We start from the raw sequence: 12,541 nt of genomic DNA on the forward strand, positions 1-12,541 counted from the left end.
TGACGAATAATTTATATGTATGTTACAAGTTGTGTCTTTTAAGTATATGCTGTAAGTGTGTATACTAACGAGCGTGATGGGCGGTTGAGGCGGAGGTTGCGGCGCCGTCTGGGGCGGCAGCGCGGGCGCCTCGTGGACCGCCGTCGTGGAGTGAGCGGCCTGAGCGCCCCCGCCGCCGTAGTAGCCGCCGTTCATACCCGCTGGAATAATAAACAATCCAAACATCAATCATACATCTTAAGGCTTGCAAGAAAAATATATTGGATCAACTTTGTTTCATATGTTCTGTGTTTTTAGATACTCTCTATATTATTGCGAGCAGTAATATGGAGAGCAAATGTTATAACGCGTTAAAATTAGATGATCATCATTACCACCAGGGAAGTGATTAATAACCTCAGAACCATCCTCCTAATAATAACGTATATTACCTGAAGCAAGACAGACCCATTTAAAAAAATAATTTAATCATCTTTATGTTACCTTTTAGAAAATACACTCAATACATAAAACATTTCATATTTCAGAATGATGGAGTAAATATTGTGATAATGGCTTGAATATGATAATATGGTTCTGGTATCTGACTTTACGATATTATAAAAAATATAAATATAAATAATTTACTAAGCTCGTGTTATATGTGTGGTGTACCAACCTTCAGTGTAGGCGGGCGCTGGGGGTTGAGGCGCTGCGATGGGCGGAGGCGGCGCCAGCACCGGCGCGGCGCCCGCTAGGAAGTAGTCCTGGACACACACAGACACACGCTATCATATATACACACACCTTACACATAATCTTCATCTTTATACAACACTAACTATCGTTTATACTCCACATACATGATTATATCCAAGCTCTGATACAACTTTTTCACTTTAAAACCTTGGGTGTGTGTGTGTATGTATATTCCCAGTTCACACGCACCTTATTGACACAGTTCCTGAGACAGTCAGGTATACGTCCGACGATAGCTCGTCGTATCTCGGAGGCGGCCATTTCTCTCAGTTCCTGGGCGGAGGCGTCCGAGTAGAAGGCGGCGTGAGGCGTGCACAGGACGTTGGGAGCCTCCTTCAGCGGACCCTGGAATATCAAGAGTATAAATGAAGTTACGACGGAATCAAACATATTAAGAAGTAAAAAACAAAGTGATCAAGTAAGATTTTTTTTAATACCAAAATTAAGATAAAACCGCATTATTACTTATTAACATCAGAGGGAAATGTGAGCGTTAAAACAATATATATATATATATATATATATATATATATATATATGTAATATCTCGCCCGTGTCACGTGTCTTCATCCACAATATACTTGTTGTATGTGTTCCGTACATAGAGGTACACTAGATTCCGATATGAATTGGCTATATAACATTGCTTAGACGTCTAACCTACATCTCTAACTGCCATCAAAGTCTATTCATCCTCACAAACCTCGTATTAATAATGTAAGTAGGATTAATCATTCAATATAAACACAACTAGACTAATGTTTGAGACTTGCGATGGATATGATTGTTCAACGACAAAATTATTTAAATGTATATACAGGGTGATCTATTTCGTATTGCTGTTAATGAATCGAGTCTTTTGATATCTATTTTTCGAAGCTAACATCCTATTAGAGACTATTGTTAAGAAACCCCAGCCTGTACAATATACTTCCATTATATTTGACTCGTTCATTATTCTTTAGGTTTCTTATCATTCTGACCAAACTTCAACATCAAATATCTTCACTGTGTCACTCACTTTTCACCGAGTTACATTTCTCTATCCCAATAAACTAATATTTTTTTTTTAAATCTAAGCATGCGATCGTCCGAGGACTTCTATTGTCAAGGAATTGCGTACGCAGCACAGTAACACCACACGGGGCCTGACAGTAACCGAATTGATATTTTGACTAAGAATAGACACTAACAGCAGAAGAAATGATGATGAGCTATCGAGACTAGACTGAAGAAGACTCAGCAGAATTCTCTGGAGCGTGGAATTCAAATTTGATACATTTGATTGTAAGCGGTCTTGTTTAACGTGAGTGTGGGGAGTGGTAAATTCGATGATATACAGAACACTGCACCCATTTTTGTCTGTAATCTATATCATTACCTGGAAGACGTTGAAGGGTTCGTTCTCGTGCACGTCTAGCGCCGCCGCCCGGATCCGTCCCTGTTTGAGAGCCGCCGCTAGACCCTCGTCGTCGACCAGCCCGCCGCGGGCCGTGTTCACCAGGAACGCCCCTGATGGATTTCATATATCATGGTTAACACTATCAGTAATGAGTTCGGGTAAATATTGGATAATAATATGTGTAATCGAGTTCATAACATATCACTGTATGTAAAAACATTTCTATTTTGATTTCAGGACAATTTCTTATTGTCAAACCTTCATATAAGTTCTTTTGTGTTGTATAGTCACGTTCTGTGTTGTGAACTAACCTGGACGCATTTGTTTGATAGTAAATTCATTAATAAGATGGTGATTGTGTTCGTTTAAGCTGCAGTGCAATGACACACAGTCACTCTGGAATAGTAGATCCTGCAACAGAACAATACGATAACTATTATAGCATGTGGTTACAAACATATATTAATAATGATCTAAGAGATTTATTGATCGATGGCTCGATATATATATAATTCTAAGTCCAACCTGCAGCGTGTAGACCCTGGTGAGCCCCAGCGACTTCTCGATGCCGTCGGGCAGGTAGGGGTCGTAGAAGATGACGTTGAAGCCGAAGGCCTTCGCCCGGAGCGCCACGGCCGAGCCGATCCGGCCCAGACCCACGATACCCAGCGTGTCGCCGCGGATACGGGCACAGCCGGCCGCCGCCTCGCGGACCTGCTCCGGACCTGGGCAAAAGAAATACACGCTGGATGTAGGTCACACAGATTATATATAAACATGTATGACATATACTATTGTTTACTCTGCTTTGCATTGTGTGTATGTGTGTGCGTGTATGTGCGTGTGCGAGTGTGCGTATTTTTGCTTGTGTGGGCGTGTGTACGTGCGTGTGCGCGTGTACCTGTGAACTTCTTCCCCTCGCGCACCATGTTGGCCAGCCAGTACGTCCGTCTGTAGAGGTTCAGTATGAGACACATGGTGGTGTCGGCCACCTCCTCAACGCCGTAACCCGGCACGTTACAAACCGCTATGCCTGGAAACGAACAGCACACATCATTAGTGACCATCTCTACGTATATTTAATATTATGTAAAAAATATTACATGACGACGTTACGTGTGAAGATTAAATCCAAATCCGGAATAATTGTTACGATGACGCTAAGTTAAAGTTATTTCAATAATTCATAAACATATAGCACTGAAGCCATGTTTTGCCCTCGTAGCTAACGAACCAGACATAGGAATGTTACCCATAACATATATAAGACAACGATATATTGGACATCACAACAATTGAGATATATATATATATAAGAAGAGTATAAAAGTGTGGGAGAAATTACAAGCCATAAAAAATTACCGTACTTAAATAATAATATCATTGGATTTATTATAAAATTTGATATTGAGATTTCAGTTTCAATGTTTTCCATACAAAACTTGTAATAAACATAACCTAATTTTTTCAAAGTCGGTTATAGAAACGACGAACACCGGGCCAATTGTCCGAGAACGTCATTAATGGATTGTTAGTGACCGGACAAAAGACAAATCGTTGGACACCCATCAAGAGATCTCAGTTGGGGAATATTTGAAAAAAATGTCATATACTTGTAAAATACTAACAATGTTAAGTGAAACAAACAAGTGCAACTAATAGTTTTATAATTTCCATATGCCGTGCGAGTTTGAATCAGAGAAAGGAAATCAAAAAGCAATCAAACAGAATTATTAATGATACATCAGCTTTATAACAAACACTTTACAGATAAATATTTGAGAGCGGGTTTTATTTCCTTTTCAAATTAATATGAATGACAAAAATAACATTTTGTTAGCCTGGACGACAACAAATATTAGGTAATAATATATAACAGTTGAGAATGTTAAGAATAGTTTTAATGAATACCTTATTGTTTATATTCATTAATACGTCTTATATAAGGAGCACGTGGTCGACACTACAGTCGACGAGAGTAGTTATAGTGTATGTGTATGTATGCGTGTGTGCGTGCGTTTGTGTATGTACTGACCCAACTCGCCGGCGGCCTTGACGTCGATGTTGTCTACGCCGGAGCCGATGCGCACAATGATCCTGAGCGCCTTGAACTTCTCCAGGTCCTCCTTGGTGAGTATGATGGTGTGCCACATGAGAGCGCCGACTGCCTCGTTCAGCACCTTCTCGTGTATTTCGGATGTGGACTGTGCGTCGCAGAAGGCGACGGTAGCCACGTCCTTCAGTATGGGCATCTCGACGGTGCAGTCTCTACCGTCGAGCAACGCCACCAGGGGCCTGGAAACACGGGCACAAACAACTCTCAACTGGGCTCATTCATAACTCTGATAGTGAAATAAACATGTGAGGGATGGATAGAGTAACACGATTGTGACCTTACTTTTGTGGTGGAATAATAAAATTTTCGAATCAACACAAGAAGGACAAAATACATATTAAACTTGTTTTATATAAGAGAGAGTGGCATGTTTACGCGCCTCAGCATATTTCAAACTATCCACCTATTCTTAATTATTATAGTGGCGTAAATATAGAATCCGGACATGCCTCCACCCTTCCCAGAGCCTAATCAGCACGTCCCGATGCTGATGGAGAGGGTATGTGTTGCTGAAGTTTTATTCGTCACTCCTTGTAAAATTCCGTACAAATTTTGTAGAAGGTAAATGATATTGTGTCATTATAATACTTGGATATCATCAATGTTGTCTGGTTGTATATTGTATAAATAATGTAAAAATACTTTTTAACAAGCTATAAATGTGTCTGCTTTTTTTTTGGAGGTTAAAATTTTAATTGAGTAAGTTCGACAATTCTGCTTCCGGGGCGCGATTATATATAATATATATATATATATATATATATATATGGATTATCTCTGAGGTCTCACTAGTAGATATTTAATTTATCAATTTCATAATAGTTCTTGTATTAAGAAAATGAGGTCTCATTTAAAAAAATAATACATACAAGTTGTTGTTATAACATACATCTTTATACTTTATATATATATATAGTGATTTCATAATTATAATATGATCATGGTCTCCTGAAGTTCTCGTTAACACAATCATTGTGGACCCGATTCAATCAAACCTAGACATTGTACTATCAGATCAGTTTGACGATACCACGTATTTGACGTTTGTTTGTAATTTTACAACAGTTACTTTCTTTTTTAATTTTGCATTATTTGTTATACTCTATATGTGTCTGAATAAATGACCTACTAATAACGGCATTTCTTCTTTAAATACCAAAATTTTTCCAAAATATATGTTCGGTATTATCCGACTCTCCCCTATTGTGTAGTAATTGGCGTAACAAATACTCTTAACCCATCTATGAGTTGATAATACGTAGGATTGTCATTATATACATAACAGGTAAGATGCCTACTAATTAAAGTTTTTCACGTAACGGGTCCCGAAGCTGCGGTATTCCACGTGAGAGGCATCAGGGACGTTCTAATTAAAAATATCCAACATGATACCTTGGAGAATTAAAATATTTCTAGTTTCATACAAACTTATACTTCAAGATAAGGCTCCAATCATTGTCATTCAGTGTATATAATATTTTATTTTATGTTAATAGATTTTTTTTCCCACTCCGGTTATGAATAGAATTTTTTGAATATTTTTCTCATAAATGACACTATCATTTACTACAAAAATCATAAAAAAATATGCTGATCTAAGAAAAAAATCTCAGGTCCGAAAGGGCTAGGCACATTACTAAAATTTTCTAAAAAAGTACATAGAAATCTATTCAACAGCGTGTAGGCTGCAGACAAGGACATATATAATATACATATGTATAGCTAAAGTGAAAAAGTTTATTATAACGGACTACATATATGTAAGTCTTATTCTGTCACTAGTCATTGTGTTATAATTTATTACAATTTTACAACAAATAAAAAACATAAAACGTATTCAATTAAAAATTGTCCCAGAACATTATTCTGTCTTAGATAAATCAGGCAAAAAAATTATAATAAATATAATAAAATTTTGACAAATTTCAACGAAACTATTAACTGAACAGTCTGTTGTGATGTGTTTCCGACTAGAACTGAATACATTAAACAATCTAATATATATCGTATCTTCGCTTGCCATAACAGACTCATCTGCTTGTTAAGTACGTACATAATAAACTGTGGTTACGCCGGTGTCGCTAATGTTCTTTAAGTGTCTATAGAGCACACATGGCTTAATTATGAGCATTACGTAATTTCAAAATTATCATTTTTTTTTTAATTTTATTTATGATTAAAGTTTTTACAAACTTTATGATAAAAAAAAATCGGGGCAGTTACTGTTTGAAATTTCTATTAAGACAGAAAACTTAAGACGGAAAATTTTCAAAAGAAACTATTTGGTCGCCGTCAAGATTTACAAATTGATTCCGAGTCAGTTTATTTTATAAAACTGTTAAATAAACCGCACGGTGTAATCTCAACAGCTTGTCACATGTTCGTCTGATACGCTCCCTTGAACCAATATGCTGGCTGGGTCACTGGGACCGTCTGCTGCGACACCTCCATCAGGCAATTCATCAATCAACAATTCCTATAGCGTAAACTATACAGAAACAATACACATTTTATTATATTTTTGAAAGCTTGCGACGTATATGACTCTGCTCGTTGCTCTTTCGCGCCAAAACTACTTTATCGATTTTGATGAAATTTTACAATAATGTAGCTCAGACATCGGAATAAGACATATGCTGTAATTAATCCTGAAATGTCCCGTGACACAGAATATAGTTGTCGCCCCGGGTCACCCTATCTATCTACCTATTCTATCCAAACGGAATTCCGAAGGCCGCGTGTATGAAGTCGCGGTTAAAAACTAGAATAGAATTAAATCTGAATGTGTCGTTTTGATTTTGATATTGTATTCACAAACTTATTAACAATATTTACATAAAGAACGAGTCCGATGTTCGTGACAGTTGTTGTTTTAATGAACCGTAACATATATTACAGTTATCATTTAACATACAAACGTATTACATTCAATAAAAATAATATACGTGCAGGCGGCTAATGAAACAAAGTCTCCCATTTCAAAATCGATATCAGAAGAATCGGTCAAATTGTATTTCAAATATCGGCTACGTTGAATGGGGTATAGAGGAATCGGTACGGAATCAAAATTATCGAGGGGAAGGGGTGATCTCTACTCGGGACGGTATAATTAAAGCAGTTTCAGTCCGATTAAACGAATAAATTTAACTTACGTTTTAGCGAAGCAAAATTATTATTATAGCTTTGGAATAAAGTTTTGGTCGGAAGCGTGAAAGTAATTCCACGGGGGTGGTTTGAGACGAAGGGGGAGGAGGGAGGTGTGCTGAATGTTTTAGCGGAACATCTGAGAACTTTTCTCCGACAGACGAAAACAATGGTCGGAGAGGATAGTCGACCCCCTTAGAACAAATAATATTAGAGTTCAAAAGAATGAGTTGGAGGGAACCAGTATGAGAATTTCTAGCCTTCCTTACTGAAGCCAAAAAAAAATTAACTATAATAAACATCCAGATTTATAAAATTAAAACTGTCGTTTGAGATTTAGCCGAGCCCGTCACAGTAACAGTCGCCGGCGCTAACCGGCTCGTTAATTCGTTGTATAGAAATAATTTCCCTCTATATTTGAAAGCAAATCTGCATTGCAGACTGTCATAGAAACGTTAGATGGGTCAAGGCGGAGACTGAAATGGAAACGCGGCAGTCTTAATTATATTATATATGAAAAAATAACATATTTAATTTACTCTTGATAAACGTTAAAAAGGAGATATTTCACGTAGATTATTTTTCGACCTTTTTAATTTGGAGAAAAAATATTTCTGTTATAATACCACAAATATAAGCCATCAAGTCCCGATATTGGTGCTGTTATTTACAAACCTACACGCATACACATCAATATATACATTTATATATATGTATTTGTATGTATATGAAATAAAACAAGCCACACCTTAATTCACATTTTTCTTCAGTCTAACGGACTTAGTTATGACATCCATGTAATTAATCAATTATGTCCAAATAAAGGTCATTCACCTTATAAGTTTACTAGTTTATATTTTTTCTGGTTAATAATTAATGTATACATAATGGGGAATTCGAACCCGGGACTACACTACAGCGTCTTACCGCCAAATCCAACATTTTTCTCGACACATTAAACATAGGTACCATGAATATTACATATGCTAGGCAATTCAACTTTTCACATTAAGAACCTTTATTGATAAATATTATAATTTTATTAAAACTAACTTTAAGACATCAACTCGAGCGTTATATGATGTACAACTAACTAACTATTCGGTAACAAAACTTTAACACATAAACCGAGTTATAGTAATATTGTACCGATTAAAGGGTCGTCCCTAATTGGATTTCTGCTACATTTGATTAAACTGTCAATTAAGTAATCTCAACCGTGAGCTGAAGTTTCTCGGTCGGTCGGAAAGGTTAGCTCACATATACCGACATATATAAGCCTGACATAAAAATGTATATAGCACTTCAAAGGAAATTATTTCCATGTTAAGTATGAACAACAGAAAGCAATAAATATTTAGTGTATAGTGCGTTAAACTACTGTTATCGCATTCGATGACGATTCATGTTTAACACAACAGACGGTTCTTCCAATATACGGCGATATATATTTTCCTTTATATTATTATATAATACGCAAGAGTTTTCATTATCTTATACTAGCTACAGCCATGGATGTTGGTCGCGTGGAACGTGTTCACTACATTTGCAATATAATTAATAATTTGAGGCAACAAGATGGAGTACTTACTCCAGGTCTATCGTTGTGAGCTGTGTACAGTTATATAAGTGATTTGTGTGTGGTGTTGCGTGTCCTGTGCATCTATGTATATATTTACCTCGACTGCAGTGGTCCGTTAGCGATGGGACCCCGCATGCTATCCATGCGCGCTCTCTTTGGCAGCATCTTGCGTTTGTCCATTTAAAGCGGCAAAGCCGCTTTAATCACCGCTCCGCAGCGCGTCACCTGCAAACAACAACGAGGCGTATTAAATAAAATATTCAAGGGCGACTTCATATTTATTAAATAAATTTTACATCTACATATATATAGCAAATGTGTTGCTTCTAAATGTACGTGAAGTCTAGCGGAGTAAATAAATTGCTGTTTAATAATAAAAAAAAATGCCTGAATAGTATCATTCCATAGTCACGATGCGATGATTTCAATATTATAATTTAGTTAACCATTACATGAAAAGCGCATGTGATAGTTTCTCATGTATATAGCACAAAGTTCATAAAATTTTAAAATCTAATAGTATTCTTTGAGCGTAACATTCACACTGCAGTATCCACGTTATGTTATAATGGCGCGGCAGTTCGTGAACCCCGCGGGGGGTCGCTAAACACTTCTCAAAGGATCTTGGACGGGATCCAATGCGGCCAAAAGTTCCAAGTAAGGGGTGATATGAGACAAAAAAATATATATATTTCAATCGCACAGGTCCTTCTCATGATTTGTTGAAGATACATACATTTTTAATGTTGATATCGAGCCTTTAAAAAGTTTCTGTATCTATTCATATGAACTACATGCTGACAATGTCGTTATGATGGTATCAGTAATATGAGGCACACACTAACACACACGTGTGATACAAGTATAGAGAACATATATCAGAACCGTCCAACAATATTATATATATAGCGGCGGTTGTATCGAGTAGCCTGGCCAGCCAGCTGATTGAAGCTGAGTAAAGGCCGGTAAGTTAAGTTGCATGTGAACTGTTTATTGTACTTTCAACAGGACTACTCACAATTTCAATTTCATTAGGGTTGTGTTTCACAAATCGTTGTTGCTCTGGCAGCTCTCATTTCACCTAGAGCAGAAACATAATTTTAAGTATCTGATATAATTTTATAAGTCATTTATATATGACGTCTAACGAACAGCTGGGTTTGCACTGATTAGATTACCGTCCGCCTTGTAGACTTTAGATTTGAATTTTTTATTTAACGAATTCTTGTTTCGGATGATGATAATTTTTTTTTTATTGTCGATACAATATTGTTAAGGTTTTACGTTATAAGGTGACCTATCTGTACAGTATAATAACTTCTATTGTACATATTATTTAAATTTACACATACAATATCAAATAAAAACAGTCTCATGTTAATATAAGTCTGCAAATATTGATTACATCTGTATATTTTAATAAAAAAATTCCTTTCAAACTATGAAAAACATTAAATTATATTAAAACATTAGCCAAATCCTCTTAAGATTCTTTCATGTAACGTCTATATATTTCGTAGTATAGTCAGTATTGTACCAAATGTATTCATTATATATAAGCTCTAATAAGTGCACCAAGTTCAGTACAGACGATCGGTTTTTATTTCCATATCGACAAAGCCTTTTCTCCGTTTATAAGTACATTGTGTGAAGGTCGACCTACTTCAGATCTAATGCGGACTATATATTACTTTATTCAGTGTCAAGGTCACAGTCTAGCAAAAACTATTACCCGACAGTTTATTTATTATATTTTTTGAATACATTAATAGAAATTTATCTGTATGTAGGTATGTCGTATACTATAAAAAAAACTCTTAAACTCAACTGAAAAATTTGCAAACATGACTGACTTGTAATGATAAAAATATATAAAAACAACGTATTGATAGACGTTAGTACACTCCAAGACATGATCACTTGGAGCTTTAAAATGAACAAAATTAAGATTACTATGATATGGTTGTTATCTAATGGTGACAATACTTTTATAAGAGGATGCTATAAAACATAGACGTTAGGTAGCAATAACAATTATAATAACAGTAGAACGTGTATCTGTCCATTCAATTAATTAATTAATTAATTAATTATATATATATATAATTTCCTCTGGGATAAACAGAAAAATCTAAATCTTGTTAATAGTTATTGAATTTTTAATCGACTTCAAAAAGGAGGTTTCTCAATTTGACAGTATGATTTTCATTCTAAAATCTACATATTTATTTTTAAGCAATTGAAGTTTTTTACATACAAAGAAAAAACTATGATTGCTATTATTTGAAAGCTTGTTTTTTTTATTCAAAGCCAATGCATTAAAAAAGTTTCCTAAGAACACAACAAATAGTCTCTCGTTAGTTTTAAAATTAAGTTTGATTAATTGCCGATATACAAAATTTATAAGACATTTGTATTATATAGTGTTTATATATAATAAATTGCCTCATAATTAAACTTGGACAATTTTTTTATTCATAAATCAAATATTTTTTTAATGTGCATATGTTTATATATACAAGCAAAAGTATAATAAGTAATAATTTTATTTCAATCAATTAGTTAAAAATTTACTCTACTAACCTCAACGGTTCAATAACTTCGTTCGGATCTGTCATATTAATACGTCACGATTTAATAATAATTACTGTGTATGTAATATTTTTCTATTAAATTTATTAAAACAATAACATAGTTATAATATGTTAGCAACCTCCTGATAATAATTATGTATGGAAAATAAAAAGAGTAATTTCATTAAGAAAACATATATGAGTAATACACATTTCTATTATGTATTAACCTATGGCAAATTAAGTCAAATAAATGTAGATAAAAAAGTTAAAATCTCCTCAAAGCCTCTAAATAACTATAAGCCATCATGTAGCACAATATCGATTATAGCTAGGCCGTAACTTAACCCGAACGTGGTCGCCCTGCACGGCCTTCACAGACGGACACAGAGCACAGGCGACTAAGACCTTGAGAAGGTATTAATAATATTCACCCTCCTGGCGTTACTGTCACCTGCGTTGTATATTACATATATACATATATAATTAATATTAAACGTACGTATCTGTTCATTTTAAGACAGATCTTAATAAAAGCCGTGATATTCGAGTGTTGATTAATACATGACAAAGTTTCGTCAATATAAGATAACATCAATAGTTATCTTAAAATTGTAGTTCTTTATAATTAATCAAGTCATGAATAACACGCCAGCTGGCTATGAACTGTAGACTGTATGAGATTTGACTAAACGAAACAAAACAAAACAAAAATTCCATGATAATAATATCATGTGATCATTATTATGAGTTTTCTTACGGAATAGAACATTTTCCTTAATTCTACTCTTCTCTATATTACTTTCATTAATTTTAAACTTATTGTTAATTTCTTCAAACTAAACATCAGTTTATCAGGGACTTTCAACTTAAATTATATACCTACGTTTTGGTAAGAAATTATGATTGCAACATTATATATACAAACTCTACAGTTAGTTAAGATAAAGAGTACATGTCTGAGATAAATTTAACAGTCATTTGTA

The 12,541-nt window shown here is 34.9% G+C and overlaps 1 protein-coding gene across 2 annotated transcripts in view; it reads right to left on the minus strand.

Moving 5' to 3' along the window:
* The window catches only part of LOC116774935 (C-terminal-binding protein), a 50,591-nt gene that overhangs the window by 1,112 nt on the left and 36,938 nt on the right, over positions 1-12,541 (minus strand). Inside the window, exons 4-13 of one of the 2 annotated variants that reach the window (XM_032667722.2) lie at positions 10,001-10,063; positions 9,080-9,207; positions 4,176-4,435; positions 3,042-3,173; positions 2,666-2,865; positions 2,452-2,551; positions 2,120-2,250; positions 928-1,083; positions 659-746; positions 70-200 (exon numbers count right to left, since the gene is read on the minus strand). In XM_032667722.2, coding sequence (XP_032523613.1) covers positions 70-200; positions 659-746; positions 928-1,083; positions 2,120-2,250; positions 2,452-2,551; positions 2,666-2,865; positions 3,042-3,173; positions 4,176-4,435; positions 9,080-9,162 — 1,281 coding nt within the window. In that variant the 5' untranslated portion in view covers positions 9,163-9,207; positions 10,001-10,063. The remainder of the gene's footprint in view (positions 1-69; positions 201-658; positions 747-927; positions 1,084-2,119; positions 2,251-2,451; positions 2,552-2,665; positions 2,866-3,041; positions 3,174-4,175; positions 4,436-9,079; positions 9,208-10,000; positions 10,064-12,541) is intronic. The other variant, XM_032667723.2, reaches the window with a different exon arrangement.

This window comes from Danaus plexippus, chromosome 23, assembly GCF_018135715.1.
Source record: "Danaus plexippus chromosome 23, MEX_DaPlex, whole genome shotgun sequence".
Taxonomy (NCBI): Eukaryota; Metazoa; Arthropoda; class Insecta; order Lepidoptera; family Nymphalidae; genus Danaus; species Danaus plexippus.